General features: G+C 41.1%; 1 protein-coding gene across 14 annotated transcripts in view; it reads left to right on the forward strand.

Moving 5' to 3' along the window:
* LOC109680403 (uncharacterized) overlaps window positions 1–14,470 on the forward strand; it is a 451,924-nt gene that overhangs the window by 396,901 nt on the left and 40,553 nt on the right. For 4 of the 14 annotated variants that reach the window (XM_074053908.1, XM_074053907.1, XM_074053909.1 and 1 more), the window contains exons 1-3: window positions 7,117–7,262; window positions 10,675–10,724; window positions 11,931–11,992. The exons of 4 other annotated variants lie outside the window; for them this stretch is intronic. Coding sequence is in view for 2 of the 10 variants with exons in the window: in XM_074053910.1 (XP_073910011.1) it covers window positions 11,990–11,992 (3 nt within the window). In the remaining 8 variants the exon portion in view is untranslated. Of the gene's footprint in view, window positions 1–7,116; window positions 7,263–10,674; window positions 10,725–11,930; window positions 11,993–14,470 lie in introns of those variants that run through there. 6 more of the 14 variants (XM_074053913.1, XM_074053915.1, XM_074053916.1 and 3 more) reach the window with 4 other exon arrangements.

Consider the following 14,470-nt stretch of genomic DNA (forward strand, 5'->3'; position numbering starts at 1 on the left):
TCTTGCTTTTCTCCAAGGTGAGTTTCTAGGTTTCTCAGGAGACTTCCAGGTTCAGAGTGTAAGCAGAACTTAAATCCAGAAACTGTCCACTGAGGCCCAGTATTCTTACTGCTGCCACTAATCCCTGAATGTCTGTATATCTACAACATTGGGAGATCCATTGGAAAAGACCAATCACATGTATACATGGTTGCCCTTGCAGTGGAGGTGGGACTTGGTCCCCTCTCTCACATACCTAATACTATCCTCAGACTTTTTCTCATTTTTTAGTGACATTATGACTAATGCAAGACATGATTTTGGTTTATGTATTACACTAGTGGTTTTCCCCAAAAGTAACATATGAAGGCACCCCAATTGTTACACAGAACAGCTTTGTTTTTAAAGGGAGGAGAAAAAAATAGTCCAAAGATATTGCGAGGGCTTGTGGAGTGGCTGAAGTGGAAGACTTCAAGGGCCAGTAACACCCCCTTCAAAAACTCTGCTTGCATTAGACTTGCTTTGTTTACACTGATAAATTCAGGTACCCATTACGGAAGCAAAATCATGAGCTTTTGGGAAGATGTGGGAGCAAGACAGAACTTTTAAAGGGTGGATGGATCATACAGTTCTAATAGGAAGCATATTTTCTCTGCTGTACGTAGTGCTTTTTCTGTGAGATCAGGTGGTATATCCTTGCACACTGATCATGGATTCCCTCTATAGACTGCTGGCCCAATTTGCAAGTGCAATAAGCAGTTTCCACCTTGAAAATTCAGGAGAAAGTTCCACTTACATACAATAAATTCCCAGATTGGGCTGAGTAGGGACCAGAAAGGAGGCCTAGCTTGCTAAGGGCTATTGCTGAGAACAGGTGTTTGGTCCTAGCATTCTGCCAGGAAAAGGATCCCTTCTCCCCTTAGTAGTCCTGGATCAGAAGCCAAGGAAAAGTATAGGAACGATCAAACAAGAGGCCATCAGGAAGAGGCCCCACTGCTTAAAACAAAATGCATTTCCTGATGCTGCATTTTCTGGATCACTCTGTGCTTCTGAGATCCATCTCTGTGACTCAGTTTCTCACTGTGCATTGGTTTTGCCACTGGTTTTGTGTGAGAGCCAGTCACCACAGAAGCAGGAAATGTTAAGTTTCTGACTTGCATCCCAGAGTGGCAGGATCAGGGGTTGACACTGGCCTTAGTGACTGTGATGGAACTGGACCTCTCCATCACAGCCCTGAAGCCTGTAGACCAAGTCACTGCTGGTGCCACTTGGTCTTCTCTTTTCTAGAGTTGGGGCTGGGTGAGTGGGTTGAACCCTATCATTCTGTCAGCCACTTACCTGTGATGTGTCCCAGACCCAGAACACTGTCAGTGAACTCTGCATTAGAGCTCATGCCTCTCCAGACAGTGGAGATGGCAGAAGGTCATGGGTTCCTGTGCAGCATGATCTGTGGTCTTTCACTTCCCTGCTCCTGCCAATCTCTAGGTAACTCTGATTGACCCGAGTAATATAAAAGTTTAAAAACATGAGTAATATAAATGTTTGAAGTCTCAAATCCAGGGTCAGTTTCCCAACCAAGTATTTTTTATGGCTGTAATAAATCCCTAAATTTACAGTTATCCCTGTGTTGCCCAACTCACTGTAAAGGCATTGCATATGCATTCAAAATTGATGTTGATCTTGGCTTATGTCTAGACAGTATTTTCACAAATGAAATGCAGATTAAGGTAGGTCACAGAGTGAAATTAGGTCACAGTGTTGGGGTAAAACCAACTGCAAGACTGTTGGAATAAAAGACCCTCTGGTGTTGAAAGCAGACACACAAGAGACAGAAAATCTTGACAGGGCATTTTTTCTTGATCAAGAGGGTGCAAGCCAGGAAATCAATGTGAGTCAATGCCCTGTATAGCTATCCTTATCTCAACCATCAAAACCCCTTGTTCCTTCCTATTATTGCTTATACTCTCTCTACAACAAAATTAGAGATAAGGGCAAAATAGTTTCTGCTGGGTATTGAGGGGGGGAGCGGGAGGGGGTGGAGTGGGTGGTAAGGGAGGGGGTGGGGGCAGGGGGGAGAAATGAACCAAGCCTTGTATGCACATATGAATAATAAAAGAAAAATGGAAAAAAAAAAAGAGGGTGCAAGCATGTGCTCACTCCAGCCAAGCAAACATTCTAGCATAAAACGACCGACCTTTGCTCCTCCTTATATACAACAGCTGCACAGTTGTACTTGCCCCTAACCCAGGATTTGTCAAGGTCAAAGTTTCCCCATCCTTTCCTATTGATTAAAAGTCTTCTGGGATGGGTTCCACAGGTAATACAGTCATAAAGGAATCCTACAGGAATCTGGAAGAAGAAGCAAGGAACCTTTCAACATGCAAATCACCTAAGATGGCAACCTGACGAATTTTTAAGTAATCTAAGAGGGTAACAAATACATTGATAGTAAAAATAATTTTTCTTACAAAGACCTACAGAGACGTAAGGATGAAATAAAGCAGATCTGTGTTTCATAGGGAGGAGCAAACAGGAGGAGAAGGAAAGTTGAAGACTAAGTATGATGGAAGGACAACATTTGCTCTTATATCAGAAGATTTTTCCCTAAGGCCAGTCAGTCCTTAGAGTGTCAGTAAAGGAGGTGTCATTTGAGGGTTCTTATTGGACATGGTCAGAGATCACAAACCTGGAGCAGAGAACATTCAGGGAAGTTTGCTTAATGAGTATTCTGTTTCTTGTAATCAATTAACCTAGTGAGTTTGATGCATAAAGTGTGAAAATTGAAATTTTTAAAAATTTTATTATCATGCATTAATTGTAAAAGGAGTTTCATTGTGAGACTTGCACACAGACATATGATATAATGTACTTTGATCAGCTTTACCCCATCTATAATATTATTCTCTTTACCCTCCTCGCTCCCTCTTTGTAAGTTTTTAGTGGGTTTCATTATGCTGTTTTCCTGCATATAAGTAACGTACTTAAATCATATTCACCCTCTATCACCCTTCCCTTTCCCCCTTTCTCCTCCCATTGGTTTCCCCCCAAGCAGTCCCTCTTTTACAATTGTGTTATCATCACCACCATCATCATCATAATTATTACTGGTCTGGTTTCAGCATATGAGCAAAACATGCAATGTTTGACTTTCTGAGTTTGGCTTATCGAGCTCAACCTGATGATAACCAGTTCATCCATTTTCTTGCAAATGATGTAATTTCATCTTCTTTATTGCTGAATAATACTCCATTGTGTATATGTACATTTTCTTTATCCATTCCTTAGTTTTGGGCCCCTAAACTGATTTCATAGCTTAAGTATTATGAATAGTACTGCTATAAACAGGTGTATATGTATAGGTATCTGTATTATATGGTAACTTCAGATATATTGATTACTTTTGTTGTGTTTGTTTTGTTTTTTGGTTTTTTTTTTTTTTTTGCAGTACTGTGGTTTGAACTCAGGGCTTCACGCTTGCTTAACAGGCACTCTGCCATTTGAGCGACTCCACCAGCCCTGTTTTGTGTTGGATAGAAATTGAAATTTGTGTTTACCCTTTGTAGATTTGAAAAGGAAGGACATCTAAGTGCAATGAGAATAGGAAGGATGGTGGGGTGGTGGTATTTAATTACCAGTGTTCACCAGAATTACTTGGGTCATCCTGGGTAAGTTTTCAGCTGTTCACATTTGCATTCAGGTCATTGGTCTAGTCACAATGTGGATTTTGACCACTGAAAATGTCTGTCACAGGCAGTGGAAAAACAAGATATCCTTGCGATGTGCCTGGTGAAAAAATGGTTTATTAAATTGAGCGTTTATTTGTGCTGCTCCTGGTCCCAAGTTCTGCTACTGAGTAAGTAAAACTCAGAATGTCCTGAGCAATAGGAGAATCTTTGGTTGTTTATTCTTGGTGTTTTTACATGGTGTTTGTATGGTACTAGTGAGATGGTGCACAGAGCCTTAGCCAGATAACTTCAATATAGAAAATGTTGCTCTGCACCAGTGACTCACACCTGAAATCCTATCTTCTTGAAAGCAGAGATCAGGAGGTTCTTGGTTTGAACCCAGGCCTGGGAAACTAAGACAGCCCTGAGTAAATTGTTTGTAAGAATCTATCTCAAAAATGCTGAACACAAAGAAGGGCTTTTGGAGTGGCTCATGTGGTAGAGCACCTACCTAGCAATTGTAAGGCCCTGGATTCAAACCACAGTACCACAAAAAAGATGGTGAATGGTGACCATACAGAGCAAATATATGTGGCATTAGAACATACAGTGGTACCAGTGTGGTGTGATTCAGTGCTAAACTGTCAAATATCTAAAACTCTGTATTGCACACTGTCCTCAGAATTAGAACATGGGATGCCCATTGGTCTTGGAGAATTCATTAGAGTTTAGCAATGTCAGGAAAAGACAACAGAGATCTGAATATTGAATTGGCTTTGGATGAGCGTTTGACACCTTTCCTATTGAGCCTGTGTCGTAATGAAGCATTTCATCAAATAAGTGAGGAAAATGGTGTGTGTGGAGGTCCCAGAGTGACAGTTCCTGGTTTTCTAGCTTCCTGACTCCTTTCCTCAAAGTGAATCACATGGCCTGCATCTGCACAGAGACAATTTAAAAACGTGTATAACAGTTTCCTTATGTATGGTAGTTTCAACAGGCTGCGTCCTTGAGTGGCTTCATTCTGAACCCTTTTTAGAATCTTTTTTTGTGAAAAAGCTCTTTACCTAAGCAGTTATGAATTTTTTGTGCTTTTGCATGTAAGATTTTAAGGCAAACCTCTACTCCTCACTACATGTGCACTCCATGCACCAAACAAACTGCCCACCAGCAGCTGAAGTCTGTGACAAGGTCCAAAGAACAAAATCCTTCCCTATTTTCCTCTGTCTTGACAGGCTGTGTCACACATTTTTGACCATGGACATAGGCATTTGCATATCAAGCCAGGTTCCCAAGTTATTTAGTGCTATTTTAGATATTTTGCATATAGGGTCTCCCATTTTGACCATTGCTGCCTCATACTATGATCCTTGCACAGATAATTCCCATGTGGTAGAATTGTTTGCCCAGGTTGGTCCCAAACCATGATCCTACCAATCTTTGTCTCCTGTGTAGATGAGTTCACAGGCATTAGCCACCACATACCAACAAACACTATGATATTTCTGAAATACAATTTTTTCCTTGATGTCATGATCATCCAAGTTTAGAAACACAAACTCCCTTATTTTGCTTTGCATCTGGGATTGTGATTTAATTGATTCATTTTTGCCATCCATTCTACAATCATCCTATCATTGATAAATTTCCATATCTTCTTTAATGCTTCTAACAATCATGTATTTCACCTTTCTTGCAGGAATTGGGTTTTGTACACAGGGCTTTGCACTTATAAAGCACGTGCTTTAATTCTTAAGCCACACCTCTTCTTCACATTGAAGAGATGACTAGGATTTTGAGAATCTTCTCTTTAAAGCTGCTCTCTGTGGTTCCACACCTTTTCCTCAAGCAATTGAGATTATTCATTCTGAACAAGAGCATGAAAATTGAATAATAGTTACAGAACATATCACATGTACATAAGGATTGCAAAAGGGGGTGGGGGCATGGGGGAGAAATGAACCAAGCCTTGTATGCACATACGAATAATAAAAGAAAAATGAAAAAAAAAAGGATTGCAAAAATTGCAATGAGTTTTTGGAGAGAAGGAAAATGTGGTTGGAAATAAAGATCCCGCAAAGAAAGAGTGGTGAAAAGAGTTCAATGAGGATATAATAAATCCTTTCTCTCCCTTGGGCATACTGGGTTTAAAGTTAGGGATTCAAATTTGCTAGGCACATGATCTAACACTTGAGACATGCCTCCTGTCTGCAAAATCATATATTCATATTTGTTATCATCTATAAATGTAAGTACTTGGTACTTACGGTTTCTGAAAAGAAATGATGAATGAGAGTAACTGAATATGTTATGGAAGGGAAGACACTGGAGCATTGCATGATACCTGAATTGACCCTAAGCTGTGTAATGTTATTTGAAAGTATACTCCAGGACTTTGTTGTGTCTGCTGAGGAGGTGCGAGGCCCGAGTTCAAATGTCAGAATCACAAAAATGTGGATAAAAGACTCAGTTGTATTCCTATACAATTAAAATCCCAGCTACTGAGGAGGGGGGATGTTGCACACAGATTATCAATTGGCTGTCAGTCATGGTTATTTAGTGAGATTCTGTTTTAAAATAAAAAGATACCAGGATGTAGCTCATCAGTAGACAGCTTTGCTAACTATTACAAGGTCTTGGGCTAAACTTTGTAACACACACACACACACACACACACACACACGAAATAAAAGGAACAAACTGCATTAACATAAACTGCAAGTACACATTGCAAAATGAATTAATGTAACAAATAAAAAAAAATAAAATATATTGATATCCTAATAGTGAAAACAAAATGGAATACAGGGAATACACAATTAAATGGGAACTTAAGCCAGGGACTGGTGGCTCTCGCCTGTAATCTTAGCTATTCTGCAGACACTGGTAGCACGTTTACATTACCTAAAACATTATCCACATATTTGCCATGTGCCTGCTGCTGGGAGACGTGTCAGGTGACACTTTTATGGCAATGTGTGTTTATTTTCTTTGGTGTGAGAAAGCCCTGGCCATCTGCTCCATTCCAGTTTCCAGAGTTTGAGCATCAGCCCTGCATGGACTTCCTGTGTCCTAACCTACCTGAATCTCCTCACCTTAACTGACCTGATGAATTTTTTCGGTGGGATATTGAGACTAGAATTCTCTGAGCAAACCTTTTGTCCCATTTTCAAGGGGAGTATAGAAGATGGTCACAGTGAGTATGATAAGAGGAAGGCGCTGCGTCCTTAGGGTCAGGACAAGTTCTGCTGAATGTAATTAACCCATAAACTAAAATATATCTCCAACAGAGGAAGCCTGATTGGCAAGGACAGCTGGAGTGTCATTTGCAACTCACCAGTTTAACACCTCCTCCCTACTCCACCTTCCCGTCACTCAAGGACTTGGTGGGTGGGCGCTTCGTCCCTTAGCCAATCAGAGCGGCTGTTTAATCGTAGGCACCAGCCATCCAATGAGGAGCGGCAGTGTTAGGCGATTCACCTTGCCTTCCTCATTGTCGCCATATTTGCCATGCGCCTGCTGGGGGACATTGTGCAGGCTGCACAGCTCCAGCAGCTGTGTGAAATCTTCTGACTGCAGGACCATGGGGAGGTCACCTGGACGTGTCGGAGGCGGGAAATGGTGAGAGGGCGGCTGGGCATCCGCAGTGCTGGGTGGCGGGACTGTTGGATCCCGAAGCTGCGGTGGTTTTTACTGGGCCCTGTCTGTTCTGGAGACGGCGCCTTGATCACATGGTTGAGGTCTTAGGTCCACTGTCGCCTGGAAGGTGCCACTGGACTAAAGCCTTGAACCCCGTCCTGTGTCCCTGTGAGGGGACTTGCTCCCAGACCACTGCCCTGATGGGAGACTCTGTTTGCAATTCCCTGTCCAGCAGACTGAGGTGGCCGCGGAGCCTCCCCAGCACTTCCGGAGTTTTTGCTGGGATAGGGCGCTTCTGTGCAGTGTCTCCATAACTCTTTACTGGGACCTTGCTTCCCCTTGAGTCCTTCAGCTTCAGGAGAAGTATGGGCTAAACTCTGTGCCTTGTCCCCTCGATGCAGTACTTCTTAGTGCTAGCAATAAATCCGTAATTTCCACAAATCCTGTAGTTTGTTAGATTCACTGGAAATGCAAACCCACATGTGCACGTTGGTTGCTTTCTGAGTGGAGGGGAAACTTTTTGCCCTTCCTGACTTAACTGTTCGTTGTCCACAGGTTGTTTTTAGAATATTGTTTTATAATGAAATGCTGATTAACTTAGACCCTGACTTTAAGAGAAATGCTGATTAACTTAGACCCTGACTTTAAGAGAATTATTCTAGTTGGAAAGCCCCAAAAATAAGGAATGTAGACATCTCAAGGCAGAAAGGCAGTTTGCTCTCAAAGAGGAGAACAAAGGAGAAGAAATAAATTAGTACTAGACAGACATGGAGATTGGGAAAATCAGTTTTCACCTGTGATCATCTTGGTCTTGTGTCTTTGTTACTTGTGTTATTTTTGGGGACTGACATTTGAAATCATAGTTTTGCATTTACAGTGCACAGGTCTACTGCTTGGACCATATCTCCAGTCTATTTTGCTGTGGTTATTTTGGAAATGAGGTCTGGTGAGCAATTTTTCTAAGGTGATTTTGGCTGTTATTCTGTTGTTGTTAGGTCCCTGGCATTCTTGGGGTGGGCAGAAGGACCTTAAAACCAGACCCCCTGATTTATGACTGCTTGTTTCTCACTGCCTGATTGTTTCTCGGCTTGCAAAACAACTCAGAAACTTGCAGGTACTCAACTAGCCAGGCATGTCAACCTGTTCCATCTGGTGATCACAGATAATCAGAGACCAGAACTCTCTCCCTCCCCCATGGCTTGGCCCCTCCTATAAAGCCCACTACCCAATTCAGCCAAGCCACTTCACTTTGAACCTGAGAGTGAGAGCCCATGGTCCGGATTAATAAATCTTTCCTTTCCACACGTGGCATGGTCTTAATTTGGAAGTACCTTACAGTTGTCAGTCTCTCAAGTACCTACATTTACAGAAAGGTGCTAGCAGCACTAAGATCCCGTGGTCTTTTTTTTTTGTGACTGCACTGGGATTTGAACTCAGGGCCTCACACTTGCTAGGCATGTGCTATTACCTCTTGAGTTACCCCACTAGCCCTTTTAGGTAATGGTTTTTTTTCAAGATAGTGTCAAGAAATTTTTGCTAGCACAGGCTTTTAACCAAGACAAACCTGATCTCTCTCTCTCTCTCTCTCTCTCTCCTGAGACACTAAGATTACAGGTGTGAACCACAGGGATTTGAGTTCTTCCTGATCTTATGGTGACTGTAAAGTGTGATTTGTTTGGTGACTCAGGCTGATATTTGTCAAACCACCTTACTACTATTTACAAATCATTTTGAAGGTATTTGTGATGATTACTTCATAATCATTTTTGAGGCAAAAAGGGGCATTTGGAAAGTGTGTGGAGGAGTATCTGAGTTTACAAAGTGGGTAATGGGAAGAATGTTGCTTCTGTGCTCCTTTGCTACTGTGAAAATGAGTGGAAGTGTGGTTTAATTGCAGCTATTTATGAGAGTTGCAACATTCAGAATATATCTTTGCACTACTTTCATTTTGTGTTGAAATAGTTGATTAGACAGCGTATAATTTGTGCCAGTGAAGACAAGTCCTGGAGGCTCAGGCTCCCAGAAAGACACCTTTATATTTTTCTTGATGTGGCAAAAGTTCGTGTATTTGGAAGGCCATGTGAGTGTGTAGTATAGATTAAAAGTTTTAGTCCTTGTGTCAGTTTCTAGCATAGTGATTTTGAAATCCTTGAAATTTCCGAGGCAATAGGAGTGTATTTGGTTGTTTTCCTAAGCCCCATTGAGGCAATGTTTGCATTTATTGTAATGATGGGTCTTAGTGTGTTACATCTTTATAACATTAGGAAGGTGACTGTCTTGAACAGACATAGCAAAGAAGTGCTTTCACACTGCCCAGAAGTTGGAGGGGCTGTGCTAATTCTGGAGGGTGTCAAATTTGAACTGAAGGAAAATTAGTTGGTATTTGAAAGTTGGTTTGGTGTTGGTAACACCACATATTTGTTATGGAAAGTGATGGCAAATAAATTCGCAAAAGTCATAACATTTGGGGTCTTTGGGGCAATATTTGGTAATGTTACCAGAGTGTCCATTCTTAGTACTTATGTCTTGTGTGAGATGAAGGCACTGGAGTTGAGCCAAAGTGAAGAAAGTTTCATGAAGGAAAGAGTACACATTGAATCTACTTCATAGGTAGCAGTTAGGCATAAACCATGTAGTAAATCTCAGCAAAACTAAAATGGTGGAAGAAATCACAAGGTTTCTGAAAATAAGCATTGTATTTAGTAGAAGTCAGCATACTTTGACAAAGATTAAGGTAGCTCAGTAAGGTCACAGGATGTTAGATGACTGTTTCCCTCCCCTCACATTGGGAGCATGACAACAGTTTCTGGAGTAATAGATCTTTCCCAAAGAGTCAATCCAATAAACCATATCCCTTGTGGTGAGGTTGACCCAAAAGATTTTGCTCATTTTAATTGTGTAACATTGCCCTAGTGTTCTACCCTGTTAGCAGAATATTCTTTTAGGGTGGGAATTGTGGCATTGGTGCTCTGTAGAGTATGGATATATTAAATTTACTGCAAAGTTGTGGTAATGTATGATTTTATCTAACCTTTTATGATTGTTTGCTTATTCTGTGATTTGAAAATATGTGGATGTTCTAATTTATTCCACTTGTCCATTTAGCATTATACATCTTGTTTGTATGCTGTTTTTTGTACTATACTGATAACCTTTGGTGTTGAGCAATTTTTGTACTTGTTCCTTCATGTTACTATTGCCCCCATCTCACCCTACCTCTCTGCATGTCATTTTTCTTTTACCGTTCCTTCGTTCTGTGTAAATGGTATTCTTCTGTTGTGTGAAGTTCAGATGGTTATTATAAATTCAGCAAAATGATGTGCTTTGCATATAGCTGGTGTAGTACAATCTTGCGGAAGTCCTTTACCTGTTTATTTACTTATTTATTACTCAGGGTCTCGTGATTCCTAAGACAAGCACTACACCACTGGAGCCAGTCAACAGGTGCAGTAATTTATTAATTATATTATCACATTTTCTATCCCCCATTGTAATACCTAGTACTTTAAAAATGTATTGGTAGTAATTTCCCAAACATATAAAAAATCCTTTTCCAAGTTAGTTAAATGCATTTCAAGTAAAACGTGTTGCTTCATGGACAGAGCAGATACTGTTATGTTCCCCACTGTTTTTATTCAACCCATATGTCATTGTTCTTACTGATTGTTCATATTATAAGGGATGATCACCTAGTCTATAATTTACTTTGAATGACTTTTGGCAAAGATTGTCCTTGAGTACCTTGAGTACCAGTGAGGAAGAAAGTAACGAATTGTTGGTTACTTATAATTTCTTAACACTGTCTTTTCTTTATGTGACCTAAGTTCTTAGCTTATATGTTTTTATTTCTTTGTAGAGATCTTTCAACCATTACCAAATTCAGATACCAGTGATACATTCTGTGAATTTAAAAGTGTTCTCTTTCTCTTCTAGCTGCATCATTTCAATCATTTTCATGCTGACTCTATTCTTCTTCCTCTAGTCCACCATTAAGCACCTACAATGATGGTTTCATTGAACTTGTATATCCATCTTCATGCTCTCTGTGTAATCCTTTGATGATTTCTAAGTCTGCACTGATTTTATCTTTTGTAGATAATATTTCCACTTTGCTGTTTCTTCTTCATGCTTGCCTATACTCCTTTGATGATTCTACTTTAAACAGTTCCAAGAAAAGGCTTTGTGAAATGAATCCCCTGCCTGAGATTTTTCAGCAGTCAATTTCTCATTCTCAAAATAGAATTTTGGACCAAGAGCACAAGCTCCTGTGATTGCACATTATAGGTCCAAGTAATTACCCTTCAATTTCAAATAAAGAAGCATGGTGAAGGCAGGGAAAGCAGTATTATTTCACAGCTAGGATATGGTGTGGGATGAGGCAGAGTAAGTACTCAGCTCATGTTCACCATCTCCACGGTACGGACAAGAGATACAGATTTAAATAGGCAAAGAACTGGGGGCAGGGAGCAAAGATATGCACATTTAAACAGTTCCAGTCACAGGTGTGGTGTAGTTGTTACAACTCAGCTGTTGTTATGGGAGAGGTTCTGGAGTTGTTATCCAGAGGATGGTCTATCCAAAGGAGGGTCTGCTATTGGAGATTGATTTGGATTCAGGTCATGAAGAAAATACCTGTCTTCTCCTTCCTAGATTCCAAGGGGGCTGCAAGGTGACTGCTGAAGAAGGCTCAGAGAACAGACTGATTCAAAATGGTAGGTGCCACATTTTTTCCTGCTTTTAGTTGATTCATGGACTGAGTATGGAGTCCATGCTTTTTAGGAAAAGCAATCTGAGGAACACCTACAATGCTTTTTTAACTGAAGATCCACATTTCCCTGTTTCTTCATATTTGTTGTCATTTGTTCTTTGTGTGTGAAGAGTGGATATGATATTATCTTCATACAAAGTTTTTCCATTTTCCTGGCCTGGCCTAGAACCACAACTCTTCCGAGATTATAGGATGTCCCCATGGGGAAATGAGTTTGAAATTCTCACACCACATTCCAGGCTCCATTCCCCAGTTGAAGAAAGGTCCATTTTGAAAAGCAGATTCCACTTCACTGCAATGCATTACCAGGCTGTAGTGGGTAGGCACCAGGGAGGAGGTCTTAACTGCTGAGGGCTGTTCCAGGATTCAATTATTTGGTTTATGCACCCTCCCTTATAGGAGATTACTTCTCCTGTTGCTCAGATCTCAAGGGGTGAGTTGTGGATTACTAGTCTTTGAGAAGTGCTTGAGAACTGGCAAATCACAGTCTAGTGTAAGTAGGACCCTCTGAATTATGCAGGAAGTGCCTTCTGGTGTCTGGACATTTTCTGGATCACATTGTGATGCTGAGAGCAATTCTATGTAACTTAGTCTCTCCTACTGTGGCTTGTATATGGTCCCAGGTCTGTGATCAGTACTTTACTCAGCAAAGAAGCCTAAAATGCTGTTTGTAACTGGCATCCCAGACCCTAGGAGGATGAGGACATAAGAAATGGCCCGAAAAGGTTGGTACAGACCTGGTCCTCCCAAGTACATCACTGCATTTTGTGGCCTGACTCGCTGCTTGTGAAGTTTTGTATTCTTCTCTGCCCTGGGGTGGGACTGTTCAGATGGACACACTCTGGCATCCTGTCCTCTATGTGCAATGGCATAGCCCTTGCCCAGAGCCCTGTTAGGACTCCTCATCACCTGAGCTCTAGGTCTCTCCAGCCTTCAGTGGGTGGGAGGTTTTGGCTCCCTCCATTATCCTTGTGGCCTTGGTGATTGCCCAGAATTAGCTAAGTGTTTAGAAGCTGATCTCAGACTAGAGCCAGGTCCACAGAACAGTTCTTAGGGCTGTAATAAATTCCTAAACTAAAGCTGTCTTTGCATTGCCCAACTCAAGGCAAAGACTCTGCATGCACATGTGGGGTTCATGACAAAGGGGAGATGTTGGGAAGGTGTTGAAGGTTGAAGTTTTTGCAATATCTGACATAATTGGAATTGTTTAGATAGTATGTTCAAACTTTAATTTCAGATGGAGACAAGGACTGATCATATTGAAGTAACAATAGCAGGGCAGCACCAACTCGGAGGTCTGCAGGGTCTCAAGGGTGAGGTAGAGCAGGGCTGTGCTTTCTAGGGAGGGGCATATTGTTGTGGATGACTCTGGGAGAGGAAGGATAACAAAGGAGCCATCAGCTCCTTGATCAGATGTCCTTTCCCCTGAGCTGACATTGTCTTCAGGTGACCTTAAAAAGGGGTTGTTGTGTTGCCTCAGGTCGAGGGTGGTTCATAGAATTCAGGAGTATAAAAACTTCAGGAAAGTTTGCTTATTAGCTGTTCTGTTTCTTCTGAAAAATTAAGGTAAAGTTTTTGAGGCAGAAAGGGGATTACCTAAAGTGTGAGCCTTACCTTATGTTAGGTTTCTTGGGGAAAGACATGTAAGTATAATGGGAACACAAAACATGATGTTATTTAATCATGAGTGATTTCTAGGATTACTTTGCTTTTGTAATATTTCAACTGAGTTTATTTTCTTTTTTGTGGTACTGTGGTTTGAACTCTTGTCTCACACTTGCTAGGCAGGCCCTGTATCACTTGAGCCTCTGCACCAGAAAGTTGTTTGCATTTTCATTAAGGGGGCTGACCTTGTCAGAATGTACCTCCTGACAGTTGAGAAAGCTTGTGAAGTACAATGGGAAAACAAGACACATTTGTTTCTGTCTGCTAGAACACAGGTTTTTATTACCTTGAGGGTTTTTTTGAGTTTATGGAATTGGTGGGATTGCTACAGCTTCTCTTCTACCTAATAATTGTTGAGCTTACTTGTTGGTATGTTCTTTCTTTTCTTTTTATTTGTATATTTATTTCTTGCAGAACTGGGGCTTGAATTAAGGGGGCTAATGGTGTACTCGTTGAGTCACTCTGCCATCCCTTTTTTGTGAAGGTTTTTTTTTTTTTCTTCAAGATACAGTCTCACAAACCATTTGCCTGGTCAGGTTTCAAACCGTGATCCTCCTGATCTCTGCCTCCTGAATAGCTAGGATTACAAGTGGGAGCCAGTAGTGCCCAGTTTGTTCCTACATTCTTGGGTGTTAAAGGATAGCTTGAGGGAACAGATATGAGAAATCCTTGGCCTTAAAGACAAGTGACTGATACCAACATACTGTGACACCAGTCCTTTTGTCCTATTCTATTGAAGTCTCCCTTTCCCTGTCCT

The sequence above is a fragment of the Castor canadensis genome, chromosome 14 (genome assembly GCF_047511655.1).
Source record: "Castor canadensis chromosome 14, mCasCan1.hap1v2, whole genome shotgun sequence".
Classification (NCBI taxonomy): domain Eukaryota; kingdom Metazoa; phylum Chordata; class Mammalia; order Rodentia; family Castoridae; genus Castor; species Castor canadensis.